The 23687-nt window shown below is 37.8% G+C and overlaps 1 protein-coding gene across 1 annotated transcript; it reads right to left on the bottom strand.

Moving 5' to 3' along the window:
- Positions 1-229: 229 nt before the first annotated feature.
- On the bottom strand, positions 230-1855 carry LOC128640764 (putative nuclease HARBI1). Its single transcript, XM_053693189.1, has 3 exons — positions 1246-1855; positions 335-696; positions 230-238 (listed from the first exon to the last, which is right to left on the bottom strand). Exons 1-3 carry the CDS (start codon positions 1853-1855, stop codon positions 230-232), a joined length of 981 nt encoding a protein of 326 aa, XP_053549164.1.
- Positions 1856-23687: the final 21832 nt, after the last annotated feature.

Genomic DNA, 23687 nt, shown 5'->3' with positions numbered 1-23687 from the left:
TAAAAAAAATAAATTAAAAAAATTTGATTTTATTTTAATTTTTTTAAACAAATAACAAATAGAAGAAAAGACAACATATGCAAATAATTTTTTTTTCAACTGTATCAATCAGAACATATTTATTTTTGAATTACACATCACTCTCATCATCTAAATTGTGAATAATTTTGTGGAGAACGTTTTTCATTTTTGAATTATCGATTTTCATGCTTGAACTTAGAAAAATTTTCTAGTTAACCTGTGAATATAAGAAGAGATTGTTTATAAATAATTATTGCTAAAAATTATAGAATCAATACATAAATCATACATAATTTTTATTTTATTCACCTACGAAATGAGTTTGTATCAACTGGTTACGTGCATGTGTACCCCCTTCAACTACATCTTGAGGAACAGATTCAACACCATCTTCATCTGGTGTTATTATTTCCAGTTCCTCTATGTTTGATTGTCGCAAAGCGATGTTATGCAACATGCAACAGACCAACACCATAACAGCCACTTTCTCAGGAACGTATTGAAGAGTGCCTCCGGATTCATCTAGACAACGAAAACGGCTTTTGAGCATTCCAAAGGTCCTCTCAATCACACATCGAGTTGTTTTGTGTGCATCATTGTACCGCATTTCAGATCTTGTGCGTGGAATATTTACAGGAGTAAGTAGCCAGTTCCTACAGGAATATCCTGCATCTCCTTTTGAAAAATAAAAAGAGTTATACAAATTTAAATGTGTTCAGATACACTTTTTACTTGCAACCATTTTTATGTTTTAAATTGTACATATATATTGGTATTAATAAAAATGTAATTATATCGCTATATATATATATATATATATATATATATAAATATATATATATATATATATATATATATATATATATATATATATATATAGAGAGAGAGAGAGATAGATAGATAGATAGGTATTTTAAAAAAGGTATGGAACTAAAAATCCATTGACCTTGGTGCTGCAGCAAACAGAATAAATAAATAAAAACAGGGTATATACTGTATTTTAAAATCTATTGATATTATACACTGCACAAAAAATTACAATATTGTGAGTTAATATTAACGCACATTAGAAGGTTTCGTTTTTAATTTTCATAATCATACCTAGTAGCCATCCTTCAGGCATTTGTCCTTCCTCAAATTTATTATACAGGGCAGACTGTTTGAGAATATATGAATCATGACATGATCCTGGAAATCCTGAACGGACACTCATGATATTCAAACCAGCATCACAAACCATCTGGATGTTCAAAGAATGATAAAACTTGCGGTTGCGATACATTTCTTCTTTTAGATGTGGTGGCCTTACTCTGACATGAGTACAATCAATTGCACCCAACACATTTGGGATTCCAGCAAGTCTAAAAAAATTAAGCTTTACAGAATGCCATTCTTCAGCAGTATTTGGTAAAAAAACATACCGTTTGAAAACTGACAAAAGAGCATCAATCACTGTAGTTAGGTGGCGTGAAAAAGAAGGCTGGCTCATGCCAACAACTACACTAGTAACTGATTGAAAGGAACCAGTTGCTAGAAAATGTAAAACAGCCAACAGCTTCAACATTCCGGGCAGAGCAGGTGTCCGAAAAGTAATGGGTTCAAGTTGACCAGATATTTGATTGTATAGCCTTTCAATTGATTCTCTACTCAATCTAAAACGCCTGATGATGTCAATGTCAGAAAGTGCATCAAGTCCTGATCTGGGACGAAAAAACCTTGGAATCCTTCTGCGCCTTCTTTGAAGCCTATCTATCTGTTGAACAGCTTGACCATCTATTCTTCGTTCCATTCGACGCATATAAATAGTATGAAACATTGCAATAACAATTTCCATAACTGATTAATATATGCGTTATAAATGCTGCTTGAAGATATATTTCGCGACCACAGAATATGCGTATAGAAAAGCGCATACGTGAGGAAATACGATGCCCGGATAGAATTGTTGACAGGATGATAAATTGAATAATAGCGTAGATTACATCGAATACTGTAGAAAAATAATCGTATAGATGTTCGAACGTATCTCGGCGTTAGAGCTGCGGACATATTGACGGATTTAGAAATATATCGTTTCTAAGCACCAATTACTGTTTCATAAATTAGATTAATAATTCGGAAGTGAATTTAGATGCGGATAATATTGAGAATACAGTGTTGAATGCTTGATAAATTTCCCCCATAGAATTAAGACCTCTGACAAACTTAGACCACTCTTGGACTTTAAACTTTGTAACTATCTAACGAATATAGGAGGATATCTTGTAATATAGGGCCACTTTTGAACCCTTCGAGGGAATGTAATTTTATAAAAGCAAATAGGTTCAAATCTAGAATCAGATAAGACACAGGAACAAATATAAATTGTAGGAGTAGGTAAAATTTACTAAAATTATCAAGTATGTACACAAGAGTTATTCTAATGAGCTTAGGCCACAAACTTTATGGAGATAAAAAATTTTTTGCTAAGAGGTGACGTTTTCACCTCTTAGACAATAGCCGTGTGGTAAATCCGGCTTGGCACCCATGCAGTCACATGCAGTCTTGGCACAGACCAGCCTGGGAGCAAGTCCCTAGGGAAAATGACTAAACAGACATTACAATACACACAAAAATGAAGTCTAGCACTCGCTCACAAGCTCTCAGCTAAGTTTAAAAGAAACTGGAAGAGTCAGTTACCGCATTTGACCAAATGGGATAAGCCCGGGCCAAGACTACATGTGACTCTAGAAATAGTGCAGCTTCCTGAGAGTGCTATAGCACCATAGCTGAGCAGTGTTTCAGGGTCATGTGATGTGTCCTCGGTCCGGTCTGGGAGTACTGTTCCACTTTCCTTGTTTTGCTTGTGCTTAAGGGTGATTACAAAAATCTGTGAACCCTGACTAGTTCCCAGTTTGTTTGAATATTAGCTTGCACCTGTGTGTGAGCCTGCATTTGTGTGGCTGTATTAGGGTCCCAGGTTTTGGAAGAGACCTTGGCGTGGTACCTGGGCCTTGTGCCATTTGGCCAAATGCGGTAACTGACTCTTCCAGTTTTTTTTAAACTTAGCTGAGAGCTTGTGAGCGAGTGCTAGACTTTATATTTGTGTGTATTGTAATGTCTATATAGCCATATACATATATATTTCAAATGTGCTACCATTGCTGCGCTACTTACCCCTTCACTGTACAAGGTTCTAAAGGCATCAGAACGAGGCTCCCAGTGGAGCCTATGGAAGCGCGCTCTCGTTAACTTGTAATACTTGTAATGCATTTTCATTGCTGTTAACTTGTAATACCAGCGCACATTAGCGTGCTCTGGTATTACACAGTGTAGCGCAAATATCGCTTTTATAAAAGCGATATTTAGTGCTCCACTTGTAATCTGGCCCTAAATGGACTGTACTCACAGGTATAAAATGTCAGTCGTTTATTTGAGATAAAAACAGCTCCACAGTATTTATGCTCAACACATTTCAACAGTCACAGGGGTTGATGATTGAAAGCTTGCTGGGCTGGCGAGATTATTAAAGAATGCTCGCCAGTCCTTCTATTTCCCTTGTGGAATGATCTAAAGCCACTTTTTACCCTGAAAACAGGGTGTCTTGCTTAGAGGCGAATACTGCTTTTTTATATGAATTGTGCCCAATAAAATTTGTATTTTAAACATCATACAAAACAAATATTTGAACAATTCAAACAAAAATAAGCAGGGAAAAATTGTATTGTTAAGGTGCATCAAAAATCGTAACGAAATTCTTCACCAAAAATCATATTTTAACAAAAATGTAAAATGTGTATGTAATTTACACAGGAATAAATCAAATGAAATATGCACAACGTAAATCATAATTTTAGTACACTGGATGTGCTAACATCACACAGAAATATGTACTTATAAATACAAAATGCAAAGTGTAATTGTTTTTTTTTGGTAAAATAGGCTGAACATGGGCGTTCCATGGGCGTATATGAAAATGTCTCTCTAATCCCAGCGTAATTCTATAAAGATTTTCGCACTGCAGATCTCACAGTTTTTTCTTGCCAACTAAAAGGTGGAGAGCTTTTCTCAAAACAATCTGAATGCTTAATACCCTAATAGAAGAACACATGCATACAAAAATAGAGGCGAATGTAAGCTGCTATACTCCGAAAGCAGCGTAATGTGATTTATATTGGCTGCAGGATTTAATTTTTAAGGTGGCCCCTTGCTCCCTGCTATTTGGTGTCCCTATCCAATACTTTTAATAGGAGCCATCTCGCCACTCGCGGGACTGCCCTTTTTTTACGATCATTCCACCAGGGCAGCCCCAAGTAGCTTTGAGCAGGTGAAGTTTATATCATCGACCCTACAGTAATTTTTCTCAAGAACAATGATTCATTAAAAAGAATTCATACACCTAGATTACGAGTTTTGCGTTAACAGGGGTGCAGTGCTAACGAGCAGTTTATGCTCACCGCTCACTTACAGACAGCGGTGGTATTACGGGTTTTTCCAAAAAATTTTGCTCCACATCGCACCTCAATACCAGCGCTGCTTACGTTAGCGGTGAGCTGGTAAAACGTGCTCGTGCACGATTTCCCCATATGAATCAATGGGGGAGAGCAGGCTGAAAAAAAACCTAACACCTGCAAAAAAGCAGCGTAAAGCTCCTAACATAGCCCTATTGATTCCTATGGGGAAACAAACGTTATGTCTACACCTAACACCCTAACATGAACCCGAGTCTAAACACCCCTAATCTTACACTTATTAACCCCTAATCTGCCGCCCCTGACATCGCCGACACCTACATTATATTATTAACCCCTAATCTGCCGCTCCGGACACTGCCGCCACCTACATTATACTTATGAACCCCTAATCTGCTGCCCTCAACATCACCGACACCTACATTATATTTATTAACCCCTAATCTGCCGCCCCCAACGTCGCCGCCACTATATTAAAGTTATTAACCCCTAAACCTAAGTCTAACCCTAACCCCCCCTAACTGAAATATAATTTAAATAAATATAAATAAAATAACTATCATTAACTAAATTATTCCTATTTAAAACTAAATACTTACCTATAAAATAAACCCTAAGCTAGCTACAATATAACTAATAGTTACATTGTAGCTAGCTTAGGGTTTATTTTTATTTTACAGGCAACTTTGTATTTATTTTAACTAGGTAGAATAGTTACTAAATAAAGATAGATAAAATAAAGACAAAAGTACTTGTAAAATAAAACCTAACCTAAGTTACAATTACACCTAACACTACACTATAATTAAATAAATTAACTAAATTAAATAAAATTATCTAAAGTACAAAAAACAAACAAACACTAAATTACAGAAAATAATAAAAAAATTACAAGATTTTTAAACTAATTACACCTAATCTAATCCCCCTAACAAAATAAAAAAGCCCCCCCAAAATAAAAAAAGCCCTACCCTACACTAAATTACAAATAGCCCTTAAAAGGGCCTTTTGTGGGGCATTGCCCCAAAGTAATCAGCTCTTTTACCTCTAAAAAAAAATACAAATTCCCCCCAACATTAAAACCCATCACCCACACAACCAACCCTACTCTAAAACCCACCCAATCCCCACTTAAAAAAACCTAACACTAACCCCCTGAAGATCACCCTACCGGGAGACATCTTCATCCAACCGGGCAGAAGTAGTCCTCCAGACGGACAGAAGTCTTCATCCAAGCCGGGCAGAAGTGGTCCTCCAGACGGGCAGAAGTCTTCATCCAGACGGCATCTTCTATCTTCATCCATCCGGCGCGGAACGGGTCCATCTTCAAGACATCCAACACGGAGCTTCCTCTTCTTTCCACGGCTACGACTGAATGAAGGTTCCTTTAAATGACGTCATCCAAGATGGCGTCCCTTCAATTCTGATTGGCTGATAGAATTCTATCAGCCAATCGGAATTAAGGTAGAAAAAAATCCTATTGGCTGAAGGGATGCCATCTTGGATGACATCATTTAAAGGAACCTTCATTCAGTCATAGCCGTGGAAAGAAGTGGATGCTCCACGTCGGATGTCTTGAAGATGGACCCGCTCCGCGCTGGCTGGATGAAGATAGAAGATGCCGTCTTGATGAAGACTTCTGCCCGTTTGGAGGACCACTTCTGCCCGGCTTGGATGAAGACTTCTGCCCTTCTGGAGGGCCACATCTGCCCGGTTGGATGAAGACGTCTCCCGGTAGGGTGATCTTCAGGGGGTTAGTGTTAGGTTTTTTTAAGGGGGGATTGGGTGGGTTTTAGAGTAGTAGTTTATATATACTGTATATATATATATATATATATATATATATATATATATACATAATTGTATTTAGGTATAGATATATACAGATATATGTAGAAATATCTATTTAAAATATATAGAACATATTCTGCTATGTGCAGAACATTGGAATGTGGTATATTTACAGTAAATGCACAGTATAAAATTTCATTTAATATGAATACTGCATAAATATGCTTTTACATGTTTTCATCTACTTGACGGCAAAGGACTCCAATGCCCTTATATATATGTCTATCTTTTTGCATGTATATGTGTATATATGTCTGTAAATACAGAAATACACATATACGTACACACACATATTTATATATTATATATATGAATCCATGCAGAAAAGGGCACTCTCAGGATTTGTACATAAACCCAATTATTCCTTTATTGAAAATATCAACAGAACATGGTCGACGTTTCGGCCCTCATTCAGGCCTTCATCAGGACATATATAATCTTGAATCAGCTGTGCAGTGGAGCTCCCAGTCAGAAAAAAAGCGTGTATATATATATATATATATATATATATATCAGCATTGTTTTTGTAATATTTTTTGTTAGATAGCGTTATTATGAGTGTAACTGTACTTTTTACATTAATACATAAGTATTTTTTATGTGTTTTGTGCAACTTTTTTGTCTTGCTTAACAGTTAATCAGAGCTCTGAGGTCACGGTAATCATTCTAGCATTAATTGCGATTGCACTCACACGTTCACATTTATGTTCAACTTGTAATATACGTGCTCCTTCCGTTTATGTAAACCCAATATCGCTCACCCTAAACATCTAGCGCTCCACTCGTTATTTGGCCCTCAGTGTTTATGTATATTTGAAACTGTAAAATAAAATATTTTAGTACAAACAAGTGGAGCCTTACCTGCAACCCCCTCCACCACACATGTGCTTTGCACCCTCAAAATGATACCAAAATGGATGGGTAAAAGTTAACAACACTACAACTAGTACACCTATTGTGATGTCACCTTACCTTATAAACACTTTTGTATTAAAGTGCGTGAGTAGAAAATATATCAAATATGTCCCTGAGGGGGAGGGATATTGACCTTACCCACAGGGGATGCTGGATGCAAATTACAAAGTAAATTAAATCAAGAGAAAAATAAGTAGCGTCCCCAAAGCACTCACCAAAAGCAACAATATTCTCTAGACAAAAGAAAGTCTCACCCCTCCACTGTAGGGACAAAATATTAAACATAACATTTAGGGCAAGATTTATTAAGCCCCTACGGCAGCAAGTTCTCTCAAGAACTTGCTCGCTGGGATTTATCAAGCAGCGGTCACCAGACCGCTGCTTCCCTAACATCTACACCACCTCTATTGTGGCGAAATTCAATCTCCTCGGTCGAGTTTGACTGAGGAGATTGACAGCTCCTACCCGCGCGTGATTGGCTGTGCGCGGGCAGGGGGCGGGATTGCACGAAAGCGCAAAATTGCGCTTGTGTGCAATGTTAATTACCTGCGGGTAATTTTGCCCCGCAACAGGCGAGCTGAGGCGTACAGGGGCGCGTATACGCGCCCCTGTACGCCTCAGCGTTGATAAATCTAGCCCTTAATAACAGTTAACTGGTAGTTACACGTGAGCTAAGTAGTTCGCCATCCCATTATGCTCCTGAAAGGAGGCTTATAAGTGACCGGTAGACCATAGAAAGGGATCTTTTGTATTCGTGTAACACAGATCAATGGGGATAATTATCCACTTTGTACTGGACTGAGGTTAATAGGATTATAGCCTTATTAGGATTTATGTGTATCTGACCTTACCTGCCTATATATCTTTAAACGTAGTTAATGTTGTTTTTAAATATGTGTTTATATTTTTTAAAGTGTTATTAATAGTTATGTTTTAATATTTTGTCCATACAGTGGAGGGGTGAGACATTCTTTTGTCTAGAGAATATTGTTGCTTTTGGTGAGTGCTTTGGGAATGCTACTTATTTTTCTTTTGATTTAATTTACTTATAATCAATTTAACTTTTGTCCATTCTTTGCTAAATGTCAGACTATTCATTATCTATCATTATCTATCAAGAGGGCCAAACAAAAGATCAAACTGTATAAACTGAATAAAAATAATAATAGTTATATATTAAAGTTTACTGAAGCAAATATGGCAAATAGATAGTATGACCAGGACAGCCATGGAATCAGAAGTTAAAACTAAAGTTAAAAGTAATTTTAACTTAAAGGGACACTGAACCCAATTTTTTTTCTTTTGTTATTCAGATAGAGCACGACATTTTAAGCAACTTTCTAATTTACTCCTATTATCAAATTTTCTTCATTCTCTTGGTATCTTTATTTGAAATGCAATAATGTAAGTTTAGATGCCGGCCCATTTTTGGTGATCAACCTGGGTTGTTCTTGCGGATTGGTGGATAAATTCATCCACCAATAAAAAAAGTGCTGTCCAGATCTGCACTAATAAAAAAGCTTAGATGCCTTCTTTTTCAAATAAAGATAGCAAGAGAACAAAGAAAAATTGATAATAAGAGTAAATTAGAAAGTTGCTTAAAATTGCATGCTCTATGTGAATCATGAAAGAAAAAAATTGTGTTCAGTATCCCTTTAACCCCTTAACGACCGAGGACGTGCAGGGTACGTCCTCAAAAAAAAGGCAGTTAATGCCTGAGAACGTACCCTGCACGTCCTCGGTTTGGAAAGCAGCTGGAAGCGATCCTGCTCGCTTCCAGCTGCTTTCCGGTTATTGCAGTGATGCCTCGATATGGAGGCATCCTGCAATAACCTTTGGTAGCCATCCGGTGCAGAGAGAGCCACTCTGTGGCCCTCTCTGCACCGGAGATCGGTGGCTACCTGCGTTGGTGGGTGGGAGCCGGACCGGGAGGCGGGTGGCGGCCATCGATGGCCCTGGTTATGTGCAGGGGGGGCGGGATCGTGGGCGGGGACAAGCAGGGGCGCGCACGGACGCGCGCGCGTGCACGGGAGGGCGGGGGCGGGCGCGTGCACGGGGAGGGAGCGGGTGGGAACCGCTACACTACAGAAAATGATTTAATAAAAAATGTATAAATATCGAAATCTGGAAAAAAAAAAAAGATCAGCAAGGTGGTGGGGGATTGTCTGTGTGGGGGGGGGAAGCTACACTACAGAAAAAAGCCCCAAAAAAATAAAAAAAGCACTTTTTTTTGCAAACTGGGTACTGGCAGACAGCTGCCAGTACCCAAGATGGCCCCCAATGAGGCAGAGGGGAGGGTTAGAGAGCGGTTTTGGGGGGGATCAGGGAGGTTGGGGGCTAAGGGGGGGATCCTACACCCTAGCATATGTAAATATGCTAAAAAATTTTTTTATTTTTTTTAAAAAACCCTTTTATTTTAGTACTGGCAGACTTTCTGCCAGTACTTAAGATGGCGGGGACAATTGTGGGGTGGGGGAGGGAAGGGAGCTGTTTGGGAGGGATCAGGGGGTGGGATGTGTCAGGTGGGAGGCTGATCTCTACACTAAAGCTAAAATTAACCCTGCAAGCTCCCTACAAACTCCCTAATTAACCCCTTCACTGCTAGCCATAATACACGTGTGAGGCGCAGCAGGATTTAGCGGCCTTCTAATTACCAGAAAGCAACGCCAAAGTCATATATGTCTGCTATTTCTGAACAAAGGGGATCCCAGACAAGTATTTACAACCATTTGTGCCATAATTGCACAAGCTGTTTGTAAATTATTTCAGTGAGAAACCTAAAATTGTGAAAAATTTAACTTTTTTTTCAATTTGATCGCATTTGGCGGTGAAATGGTGGCATGAAATATACCAAAATGTGCCTAGATCAATACTTGGGGTTGTCTACTATACTACACTAAAGCTAAAATTAACCCTACAAGCTCCCTAAAAGCTCCCTAATTAACCCCTTAACTGCTGGGCATAATACACTTGTGGTGCGCAGTGGCATTTAGCGGCCTTCTAATTACCAAAAAGCAACGCCAAAGCCATATATGTCTGCTATTTCTGAACAAAGGGGATCCCAGAGAAGAATTTACAACCATGTATGCCATAATTGCACAAGTTGTTTGTAAATAATTTCAGTGAGAAACCAAAAGTTTGTGAAAAAATTTGTGAAAAAGTGAACGATTTTTTGTATTTGATCGCATTTGGCGGTGAAATGGTGGTATGAAATATACCAAAATTGTCCTAGATCAATACTTTGGGATGTCTACTAAAAAAAAATATATACATGTCAAGGGATATTCAGGGATTCCTGAAAGATATTAGTGTTCTAATGTAACTAGCGCTAATTTTGGAAAAAAGTGGTTTGGAAATAGCAAAGTGCTACTTGTATTTATGGCCCTATAACTTGCACAAAAAGCAAAGAACATGTAAACATTGGGTATTTCTAAACTCAGGACAAAATTTTGAAACTATTTAGCATGGGTGTTTTTTGGTGGTTGTAGATATGTAACAGATTTTGGGGGTCAAAGTTAGAAAAAGTGTGTTTTTTTCAATTTTTCCTCATATTTTATATTTTTTTTTATAGTAAATTATAAGATATGATGAAAATAATGGTATCTTTAGAAAGTCCATTTAGTGGCGAGAAAAACGGTATATAATATGTGTGGGTACAGTAAATGAGTAAGAAGAAAATTACAGCTAAACACAAACACCGCAAAAATGTAAAAATAGCCTTGGTCCCAAACGGACAGAAAATGGAAAAGTGCTGTGGTCATTAAGGGGTTAATTTCAATCACTATGTAGATATATTATTTTCAATGTTTAAAATGCAAATTATTTTTTTTACAGTTTAACGTAGTATTTTAATATGCGGAATATTAAGGGCTAGATTATCACTCTGCTTGTGCATTAACTCTGCTAGAAGAAGACGTTTTGCATGTGTCGAGCAGTGCGTGTAATACAAGTTGAAAGTTAAATGTTTTCCCACAAGCGTTAACCCAATGTGTGCAAAAAGCCTAAGCTAGAATATCGTGACCTCAGTAACGTATTCTCCCATAGAAGTCAATGGAGCAGGAAAAGAGGGGGAAAAAACCTTACACCATACTCGTGCGCAAACACGATCGCATTTTTTCAAGTGTGCTAACCCGACAGGAAAATATTAATATTTCACATTTCATTGTTCTTCACATAGCAGAATATGTTACAATATATATTTATTCTGATATATATATATATATATATATATATATATATATATATATATATATATATATATATATATATATATATTATATAGGTATAGATATATACAGATATATAGATATAGGAATTTCTATTTAAAAATACATATTCTTCTATGTGTTATTGTAGCACGCCCCAAAGAAGTCTAGGGGGAGGAGTTAGCATGGTTGTGATATCCGAAATCTTGATTGGGAGTGACATTGAAACCAAAGTAAAAAATTAGATTCATTAAACCTTGTAAGTGAAACAAACATCTTACTAAAAAAAATCATCACAATATTGAAGATCAAAAAATAGAACACAAACAGATTTGTACTCAGCCCTCATCAGAGCTGTGAGTGTTGAGATCAGTTCCTTTGAAATCAAAGGATCAGCTTCTATTTTGCAATTGTTAATTTCCAATATAGAACAACTTCCACTCTCAAGGAAAACATCATCACACAAATGTTTTAAAACCATAACAAAACAATCAAATAAAAACAGCAGTCCATTCTAACATATGCACACAAAAAAAAGTTCAAGAAAATAAGAATAAAATTTAAAAAAAGAAACAACCTGGTCAGCTATGATATAGTGAGGCATCACCTCAAGATATCATCCTTCATACAAGCAATGAAGTCCTTTTAAATTCTGCATGCTGAGTTACAGTTTATGTGAACAATCAGGACCATTCTTTGCGTACGCCCTGGAACACCCCAGCATCTATCCGCTAAGACCGCTGCTCCTTAACTCATCTGCCACCTCTGAGGTGGCGGACTGCAATAATCCCGATCAGATATGATCGGGATGATTGACACCCCATGCTAGCGTCCAATTGGCCGCGAATGTGCAGGGGCGGCATTGCACAAGCATTTCACCAGAAATGCTTGTGCAATGTTAAATGCCAACAGCGTATGCTGTCGGCATTTAGCGATGCAAGGCAAATCATTTCCGCCCGGGATATGATAAATCTACCCCATGGAATAAACTTCTACAAGAAGTGGTAATGACAAACACTGTGGGGGACGTGCCGGAGATAAACATAAGGCTATCCTACGACCTAGATAAGTTTATACTTTTAGGAAATATCGGGTAGAATTGGTGCGCCTATGGCTCTTATCTGCCATAAAAATCTATGTTTCTTTCATGTAATTAACAAGAGTCCATGAGCTAGTGACGTATGGGATATACATTCCTACCAGGAGGGGCAAAGTTTCCCAAACCTTAAAATGCCTATAAATACACCCCTCACCACACCCACAAATCAGTTTTACAAACTTTGCCTCCAAGGGAGGTGGTGAAGTAAGTTTGTGCTAGATTCTACGTTGATATGCGCTCCGCAGCAAGTTGGAGCCCGGTTTTCCTCTCAGCGTGCAGTGAATGTCAGAGGGATGTGAAGAGAGTATTGCCTATTGAATGCAGTGATCTCCTTCTACGGGGTCTATTTCATAAGGTTCTCTGTTATCGGTCGTAGAGATTCATCTCTTACCTCCCTTTTCAGATCGACGATATACTCTTATATTTACCATTTCCTCTACTGATTCTCGTTTCAGTACTGGTTTGGCTTTCTACAAACATGTAGATGAGTGTCCTGGGGTAAGTAAGTCTTATTTTCTGTGACACTCTAAGCTATGGTTGGGCACTTTATTTATAAAGTTCTAAATATATGTATTCAAACATTTATTTGCCTTGACTCAGAATGTTCAACTTTCCTTATTTCCAGACAGTCAGTTTCATATTTGGGATTATGCTTTAAATTATCATATTTTGTCTTACCTCAAAAATTTGACTTTTTTCCCTGTGGGCTGTTAGGCTCGCGGGGGCTGAAAATGCTTCATTTTATTGCGTCATTTTTGGCGCGGATTTTTTTGGCGCAAAAATTCATTTCCGTTTCCGGCGTCATACGTGTCGCCGGAAGTTGCGTCATTTTTTGACGTTATTTTGCGCCAAAAATGTCGGCGTTCCGGATGTGGCGTCATTTTTGGCGCCAAAAGCATTTAGGCGCCAAATAATGTGGGCGTCTTATTTGGCGCCAAAAAATATGGGCGTCGCTTTTGTCTCCACATTATTTCAGTCTCATTTTCATTTGCTTCTGGTTGCTAGAAGCTTGATGTTTGGCATTTTTTTCCCATTCCTGAAACTGTCTTATAAGGAATTTGATTTATTTTGCTTTATATGTTGTTTTTTCTCTTACATATTGCAAGATGTCTCACGTTGCATCTGAGCCAGAAGATACTACAGGAAAACCACTGCCTGCTGGATCTACCAAAGCTAAGTGTATCTGCTGTAAACTTTTGGTAGCTATTTCTCCAGCTGTTGTTTGTAATAATTGTCATGACAAACTTGTTAAAGCAGATAATATTTCCTTTAGTGATGTACCATTGCCTGTTGCAGTTCCCTCAACATCTAAGGTGCAGAATGTTCCTGATAACATAAGAGATTTTGTTTCTGAATCCATAAAGAAGGCTTTGTCTGTTATTTCTCCTTCTAGTAAACGTAAAAAGTCTTTTAAATCTTCTCTCTCTACAGATGAATTTTTAAATGAACACCATCATTCTGATTCTTTGGACTCTTCTAGTTCAGAGGATTCTGTCTCAGAGATTGATGCTGATAAATCTTCATATTTATTTAAGATGGAATTTATTCGCTCTTTACTTAAAGAAGTACTAATTGCTTTAGAAATAGAGGATTCTAGTCCTCTTGATACTAATTCTATACGTTTGGATAAGGTTTTTAAAGCTCCTGCGGTTATTCCAGAAGTCTTTCCTGTTCCTAATGCTATTTCTGCAGTAATTGCTAAGGAATGGGATAAATTGGGTAATTCATTTACTCCTTCTAAACGTTTTAAGCAATTATATCCTGTTCCGCCTGACAGGTTAGAATTTTGGGACAAAATCCCTAAAGTTGATGGGGCTATTTCTACCCTTGCTAAACGTACTACCATTCCTACGTCAGATGGTACCTCGTTTAAGGATCCTTTAGATAGAAAAATTGAATCTTTTCTAAGAAAAGCTTATCTATGTTCAGGTAATCTTCTTAGACCTGCTATATCATTGGCTGATGTTGCTGCAGCTTCAACTTTTTGGTTGGAAACTCTAGCGCAACAAGTAACAAATCGTGATTCTCATGATATTATTATTCTTCTCCAGCATGCTAATAATTTCATCTGTGATGCCATTTTTGATATTATTAGAGTTGATGTTAGATTTATGTCTCTGGCTATCTTAGCCAGAAGAGCTTTATGGCTTAAGACTTGGAATGCTGATATGGCTTCTAAATCAACTCTACTTTCCATTTCTTTCCAGGGAAACAAATTATTTGGTTCTCAGTTGGATTCTATTATTTCAACTGTTACTGGTGGGAAAGGAACTTTTTTACCACAGGATAAAAAGTCTAAAGGTAAAAACAGGGCTAACAATCGTTTTCGTTCCTTTCGTTTCAACAAAGAACAAAAGCCTGATCCTTCGTCCTCAGGAGCAGTTTCAGTTTGGAAACCATCTCCAGTCTGGAATAAATCCAAGCCTGCTAGAAAGGCAAAGCCTGCTTCTAAGTTCACATGAAGGTACGGCCCTCATTCCAGTTCAGCTGGTAGGGGGCAGGTTACGTTTTTTCAAAGAAATTTGGATCAAATCTGTTCACAATCTTTGGATTCAGAACATTGTTTCAGAAGGGTACAGAATTGGTTTCAAGATGAGACCTCCTGCAAAGAGATTTTTTCTTTCCCATGTCCCAGTAAATCCAGTGAAAGCTCAAGCATTTCTGAATTGTGTTTCAGATCTAGAGTTGGCTGGAGTAATTATGTCAGTTCCAGTTCCGGAACAGGGGATGGGGTTTTATTCAAATCTCTTCATTGTACCAAAGAAGGAGAATTCCTTCAGACCAGTTCTGGATCTAAAATTATTGAATCGTTATGTAAGGATACCAACGTTCAAGATGGTAACTGTAAGGACTATATTGCCTTTTGTTCAGCAAGGGAATTATATGTCCACAATAGATTTACAGGATGCATATCTGCATATTCCGATTCATCCAGATCATTATCAGTTCCTGAGATTCTCTTTTCTAGACAAGCATTACCAATTTGTGGCTCTACCGTTTGGCCTTGCTACAGCTCCAAGAATTTTCACAAAGATTCTCGGTGCCCTTCTGTCTGTAATCAGAGAACAGGGTATTGTGGTATTTCCTTATTTGGACGATATCTTGGTACTTGCTCCGTCTTTACATTTAGCAGAGTCTCATACGAATCGACTTGTGTTGTTTCTTCAAGATCATGGTTGGAGGATCAATTTACCAAAAAGTTCTTTGATTCCTCAAACAAGGGTAACCTTTCTGGGTTTCCAGATAGATTCAGTGTCCATGACTCTGTCTTTAACAGACAAGAGATGTCTAAAATTGATTACAGCTTGTCGAAACCTTCAGTCACAATCATTCCCTTCGGTAGCCTTATGCATGGAAATTCTAGGTCTTATGACTGCTGCATCGGACGCGATCCCCTTTGCTCGTTTTCACATGCGACCTCTTCAGCTCTGTATGCTGAACCAATGGTGCAGGGATTACACGAAGATATCTCAATTAATATCTTTAAAACCGATTGTTCGACACTCTCTAACGTGGTGGACAAATCACCATCGTTTATTTCAGGGGGCTTCTTTTGTTCTTCCGACCTGGACTGTAATTTCAACAGATGCAAGTCTCACAGGTTGGGGAGCTGTGTGGGGATCTCTGACGGCACAAGGAGTTTGGGAATCTCAGGAGGTGAGATTACCAATCAATATTTTGGAACTCCGTGCAATTTTCAGAGCTCTTCAGTTTTGGCCTCTTCTGAAGAGAGAATCGTTCATTTGTTTTCAGACAGACAATGTCACAACTGTGGCATACATCAATCATCAAGGAGGGACTCACAGTCCTCTGGCTATGAAAGAAGTATCTCGAATTTTGGTTTGGGCGGAATCCAGCTCCTGTCTAATCTCTGCGGTTCATATCCCAGGTGTAGACAATTGGGAAGCGGATTATCTCAGTCGCCAAACGTTGCATCCGGGCGAATGGTCTCTTCACCCAGAGGTATTTCTTCAGATTGTTCAATTGTGGGGGCTCCCAGAGATAGATCTGATGGCCTCTCATCTAAACAAGAAACTTCCCAGGTATCTGTCCAGATCCCGGGATCCTCAGGCGGAGGCAGTGGATGCATTATCACTTCCTTGGAAGTATCATCCTGCCTATATCTTTCCGCCTCTAGTTCTTCTTCCAAGAGTAATCTCCAAGATTCTGAGGGAATGCTCGTTTATTCTGCTAATAGCTCCGGCATGGCCTCACAGGTTTTGGTATGCGGATCTTGTCCGGATGTCATCTTGCCAGCCATGGACTCTTCCGTTAAGACCAGACCTTCTGTCACAAGGTCCTTTTTTCCATCCGGATCTGAAATCCTTAAATTTAAAGGTATGGAGATTGAACGCTTGATTCTTGGTCATAGAGGTTTCTCTGACTCCGTGATTAATACTATGTTACAGGCTCGTAAATCTGTATCTCGAGAGATATATTATAGAGTCTGGAAGACTTATATTTCATGGTGTCTTTCTCATCATTTTTCTTGGCATTCTTTTAGAATACCGAGAATTTTACAATTTCTTCAGGATGGTTTGGATAAGGGTTTGTCCGCAAGTTCTTTGAAAGGACAAATCTCTGCTCTTTCTGTTCTTTTTCACAGAAAGATTGCTATTCTTCCTGATATTCATTGTTTTGTACAAGCTTTGGTTCGTATAAAACCTGTCATTAAGTCAATTTCTCCTCCTTGGAGTTTGAATTTGGTTCTGGGAGCTCTTCAAGCTCCTCCGTTTGAACCTATGCATTCATTGGACATTAAATTACTTTCTTGGAAAGTTTTGTTCCTTTTGGCCATCTCTTCTGCTAGAAGAGTTTCTGAATTATCTGCTCTTTCGTGTGAGTCTCCTTTTCTGATTTTTCATCAGGATAAGGCGGTGTTGCGAACTTCTTTTGAATTTTTACCTAAAGTTGTGAATTCCAACAACATTAGTAGAGAAATTGTGGTTCCTTCATTATGTCCTAATCCTAAGAATTCTAAGGAGAAATCATTGCATTCTTTGGATGTTGTTAGAGCTTTGAAATATTATGTTGAAGCTACGAAATCTTTCCGTAAGACTTCTAGTCTATTTGTTATCTTTTCCGGTTCTAGGAAAGGCCAGAAAGCTTCTGCCATTTCTTTGGCATCTTGGTTGAAATCTTTAATTCATCTTGCCTATGTTGAGTCGGGTAAAACTCCGCCTCAAAGAATTACAGCTCATTCTACTAGGTCAGTATCTACTTCCTGGGCGTTTAGGAATGAAGCTTCGGTTGACCAGATCTGCAAAGCAGCAACTTGGTCTTCTTTGCATACTTTTACTAAATTCTACCATTTTGATGTATTTTCTTCTTCTGAAGCAGTTTTTGGTAGAAAAGTTCTTCAGGCAGCGGTTTCAGTTTGAATCTTCTGCTTATGTTTTTTTGTTAAACTTTATTTTGGGTGTGGATTATTTTCAGCAGGAATTGGCTGTCTTTATTTTATCCCTCCCTCTCTAGTGACTCTTGTGTGGAAAGATCCACATCTTGGGTAGTCATTATCCCATACGTCACTAGCTCATGGACTCTTGTTAATTACATGAAAGAAAACATAATTTATGTAAGAACTTACCTGATAAATTCATTTCTTTCATATTAACAAGAGTCCATGAGGCCCACCCTTTTTTGTGGTGGTTATGATTTTTTTGTATAAAGCACAATTATTCCAATTCCTTATTTTATATGCTTCGCACTTTTTCTTATCACCCCACTTCTTGGCTATTCGTTAAACTGATTTGTGGGTGTGGTGAGGGGTGTATTTATAGGCATTTTAAGGTTTGGGAAACTTTGCCCCTCCTGGTAGGAATGTATATCCCATACGTCACTAGCTCATGGACTCTTGTTAATATGAAAGAAATGAATTTATCAGGTAAGTTCTTACATAAATTATGTTTTCTATCTTAGTGATTTGTGAGACAATATCTATTTTATCCAGACTACTTGAACATACCAAAACAGACATGCAAACATTTAACAATAGCACTCATATACATTTAGCAAAAGTGTTTCCAAACAGGTGCCGTAATGTTTATTGTTGTTTTTGTGTGTGTTTCTAGGAATTTTTGTTTGCTGTGTGAGATATCATGTATTGACCATTTCATTATATATGTTAAAGGAAGAAACACATATTTGCAATAATTTAAAAAAAGGTAAAATAAGTCAATGAAAATTAATTTTGAGCATGATTTTGCCTGAACAATGTGTCTTCCTCAGCAGCTTAATGAGGGTCTAGACCAGTGATGGCTAAGCTTGGAACACCAGATGTTTTGGAATATTTCCCATGATGCTTAGGCATTCTGAAGGTTAGTTGAGCATCATGGGAAATGCAGTTCTGATACATAATGGGTGCCAAGGTTGGCCATCATTGGTCTAGACCAGGGGTCAGCAACCTTCAGCTCCCAGATGTTTTGGAACTACATTTCCCACGATGCTGAGACACTCTTTAGGCTATCTGAGCATCATGGGAAATGTAGTTACAAAACATCTGGGAGCCGAAGGTTGCTGACCCCTGGTCTAGACCATTGTTCTCACATGAAAAAACTCTAATCAAATGGAATGGAGGGCACAGATTCAACACAACTCATTTTATTGTGTCTTTTATTTTCTCCTCTTAAACTTTCTTTATTCTCATTTATTTTTTATTCTTGTCTTTTTAATAAGCCAAAAAAATATAAAAATTCAATATACAAATTATACACATCTTCTTGAACTAATATATTTTTTGTACATCTGTACATCATGATAATTGAAATAATTACTACTATTTTATAGAATGTGTTTTTAGGCTAATTTTTATAAGGGACTTATCTGCAGATTAAACCAACAAGTGCTGATTTTCACCATTCATTATATGCTTATTTAAAACATGACGCAATGGAATCAATCTCAGTTTATACAAGAATTTTTTTTATTGTTTTTATATGTTAATCCTTCATACTTTCATTAAATCACTCAGTGCTAAACAAGCTGTCAGATTATACATGTGGTTTGACTTTGTGATTAATCAGGTTAATGTTGAAATTGGCTGACTACTGTTTCATATGATGCATTCATCTCAAAGTTGCTTGCTAAGAAGATTGAATCATTCGGTCATGTCAACGATCATAAAATTATATTGTATTTTTGCAATGTATGAAACAGTCGCATCTATCCAAGACACCATGGACACATTTAATAAAATTTGGTTTTACTGGTTGCTCCAAGGAGACAACTGAGATATTTTTCTCTTTGAGAGAGAAGCAGTGAGAGGTGGTGATCCCCCTCTATGGATATGTTTGTGAATATTGAGATATTATTTTTTGCTTGTCCCAACATATTCATCATATTGATATACAGATGTGTAGCTCTTAACTGCAAATTTCTGACAAATAATATAAGTTAGACATGTGCATGGCGAAAAAATTCGGTTCGGTTCGGATCGATTCGAATTCGGAAAAATTCGAATCAATTAATTTCGGATTTGTTTCTGATTTATTCGGATTCGAATAAATTCGCCTGGATTCGGTTCGATTCGGTTCGGAATTTCGGTATGTGTTAGGTGGGATGTGCTGTGTATTAGACTAGTATTATGTACTGTATATTAGGTGTAACCCATAGCAGAGTGATATAACCTAATATACTGTACAATACTATTGTAATCCATGGCCATCCGAATCTACCGAATAAATCCAAACTAATTCGGATTTATTTGGTAGATTCGGCACTATTTCAATTCGGAAATTCGAATAGATCCAAATCTACAAATTTAACGAATTCGGCCGAATTTCTGAATCGATCCAAAACAAATCGCACATTTCTAATATAAGTATTCAGTAAATATGTTTATTTTTGTTAATTTTTGTTTGTTAAATTTTGGTTTTACAGGTCAATGTATATAGTACTTTATTATATACTTGTAATTTATACGATCTAAGGTCGATAAATATTTATTTTATATAAAGAAATTACACAATTGTTTGCATGTTCTGATTGAACACAGATTCGTTAGTTCTCCAGGGATTCAGATCTTGCAGTTCTTGAAAGCTTTTACATGATGCTTCTTTTTGTATAGGAGACATTAATAAAAAATATATCAACATAAAATTATATTGTTGTGCTCTCCAGCTTTGCAGACCCCTTTTTGTATAAAGTTGATTTGCTTTATGGCCTCTGTATTAAATGATGTGCAGACAAGCTTCTCAACTTGAGAAGTCGTCTGCGCGCCTTCGTGACATACGGGCAGAAGATCCTGTTCATCCTCTGCCCGTATGTATCATTGCCCACTTAAGTGAGTGTGAAATGCTACCCACTCGATAGGTTGCATGAGAGAAGGACCTGTCAATCACCCAAGCAAGAGTGAGAACGGGAAACTTCTCTCCATCACCTCAGAACCTGCCCTGCAAGGGCTCCGGAGCAGCTTCTTAGTAAATGGAGCCCTATGTCAGAAAATAGTGATTGTTAAAAAAAAATAAAAAAAAATAAGAGAAATGATAATGAAAAAAAATCTGTGGACTGATACATTTTCTTATCCATATACAGGGAGTGCAGAATTATTAGGCAAATGAGTATTTTGACCACATCATCCTCTTTATGCATGTTGTCTTACTCTAAGCTGTATAGGCTCGAAAGCCTACTACCAATTAAGCATATTAGGTGATGTGCATCTCTGTAATGAGAAGGGGTGTGGTCTAATGACATCAACACCCTATATCAGGTGCGCATAATTATTAGGCAACTTCCTTTCCTTTGGCAAAATGGGTCAAAAGAAGGACTTGACAGGCTCAGAAAAGTCAAAAATAGTGAGATATCTTGCAGAGGGATGCAGCACTCTTAAAATTGCAAAGCTTCTGAAGCGTGATCATCGAACAATCAAGCGTTTCATTCAAAATAGTCAACAGGGTCGCAAGAAGCGTGTGGAAAAACCAAGGCGCAAAATAACTGCCCATGAACTGAGAAAAGTCAAGCGTGCAGCTGCCAAGATGCCACTTGCCACCAGTTTGGCCATATTTCAGAGCTGCAACATCACTGGAGTGCCCAAAAGCACAAGGTGTGCAATACTCAGAGACATGGCCAAGGTAAGAAAGGCTGAAAGACGACCACCACTGAACAAGACACAAAAGCGGAAACGTCAAGACTGGGCCAAGAAATATCTCAAGACTGATTTTTCTAAGGTTTTATGGACTGATGAAATGAGAGTGAGTCTTGATGGGCCAGATGGATGGGCCCGTGGCTGGATTGGTAAAGGGCAGAGAGCTCCAGTCCGACTCAGACGCCAGCAAGGTGGAGGTGGAGTACTGGTTTGGGCTGGTATCATCAAAGATGAGCTTGTGGGGCCTTTTCGGGTTGAGGATGGAGTCAAGCTCAACTCCCAGTCCTACTGCCAGTTTCTGGAAGACACCTTCTTCAAGCAGTGGTACAGGAAGAAGTCTGCATCCTTCAAGAAAAACATGCAGGACAATGCTCCATCACACGCGTCCAAGTACTCCACAGCGTGGCTGGCAAGAAAGGGTATAAAAGAAGAAAATCTAATGACATGGCCTCCTTGTTCACCTGATCTGAACCCCATTGAGAACCTGTGGTCCATCATCAAATGTGAGATTTACAAGGAGGGAAAACAGTACACCTCTCTGAACAGTGTCTGGGAGGCTGTGGTTGCTGCTGCACGCAATGTTGATGGTGAACAGATCAAAACACTGACAGAATCCATGGATGGCAGGCTTTTGAGTGTCCTTGCAAAGAAAGGTGGCTATATTGGTCACTGATTTGTTTTTGTTTTGTTTTTGAATGTCAGAAATGTATATTTGTGAATGTTGAGATGTTATATTGGTTTCACTGGTAAAAATAAATAATTGAAATGGGTATATATTTGTTTTTTGTTAAGTTGCCTAATAATTATGCACAATAATAGTCACCTGCACACACAGATATCCCCCTAAAATAGCTCTAACTCTAACTAAAATAGCTCTATATCGGATCGAGCCCCAGGAGTTTGTTATATCTCATGATCTCTCTGTATGGAGCTTTATGCTCCTGTTTCTACGCGAGCCTTCAGGCTCGCCGGAAACCGCAGTTATGAAGCAGCGATCTAAAGACCGCTGCTCCATAACTTGTCCACCTGCTCTGAGGCTGCGGACAGAAATCAACCTGAACGAATACGATCGGTTTGATTGACACCCCTAGCTATTGGCCGCGAATCTTCAGGGGGCGGCATTGCACCAGCAGTTCACAAGAACTGCTGGTACAATGATAAATGCTGACAGCGTATGCACTATATTAAATCTACCCCCTAGTATTTAATGTGCTTCCTTCTCTTGTTATCCTTTGCTGAAATGTTTATTTAGATTAGCTTAGGAGCAGCAAAGAATGTAGGTTCTAGCTGCTGATTGGTGGCTGCATATAAATACACTGATTGTTATTGGCTCACCCATGCGTTCAGTTAGAAACCAGTAGCTCCTTCAACAAATGATACCAAGAGAATGAAGCAAATTTGATAATTGAAGTAAACTGGAAAGTTGTTTAAAATGGTATGTTCTGCCTAAATTATGAATTTTTTTTTTTAATTGCATATCCCTTTAAAGGGACATACAACCCAAAAAAATTATTTCATAATTCAATTAAAGAATTCAATTTAAACAACTTTCCAATTTACTTCTAATTTGCTTCATCCTTTTAGTATTCTTTATTGAAGAAACAGCAATGCATTACTAAGAGTTAGTAAACGCATTGAGTGAACCAATAACATGAGGCACAGATGTGCAGCCACAAATCAGAAACTCCTGAGTCTACCTAAGTATCATTTTCAACTAAATATACCAAGAGAACAAAAAAAAGATAATATAAGTAAATTGGAAAGTTGTTTAAAATTAGATGCTCTATCTAACATGAGTTTCATGTCCCTTTAATATTGTCAGTTCTATGTCCAGTATTTTATTTTATATTTTACATCATTTTTTCTTTTTTCTCTGATGGAAAATGTATATAATGGATAGAAAATCTGATTAACAATTCAAAAAAGGATGTCATATCTTGTTTGTAAATAGGGATAGACAAATGTAGTTAAAATGCAGTTCACTTGGTAGAACGAATAGTCTTATGGACATTTATTTTGGACAATCAAATGTTGAAGAAAAACACTACTACCACATTACTATT

Source organism: Bombina bombina, chromosome 10, assembly GCF_027579735.1.
Source record: "Bombina bombina isolate aBomBom1 chromosome 10, aBomBom1.pri, whole genome shotgun sequence".
Taxonomy (NCBI): Eukaryota; Metazoa; Chordata; class Amphibia; order Anura; family Bombinatoridae; genus Bombina; species Bombina bombina.
This window is presented reverse-complemented; position numbering and strand designations above follow the sequence as displayed.

Excerpts from the sequence above, each read along its gene's own strand:
- LOC128640764 (XM_053693189.1), bottom strand. The coding sequence starts at position 1,855 with ATGGAAATTGTTATTGCAATGTTTCATACTATTTATATGCGTCGAATG. Across the intron at positions 697-1,245 it reads CCAGATGGTTTGTGATGCTG|GAGATGCAGGATATTCCTGT; the intron begins GTTTGAATATCA and ends ATTTTTCAAAAG.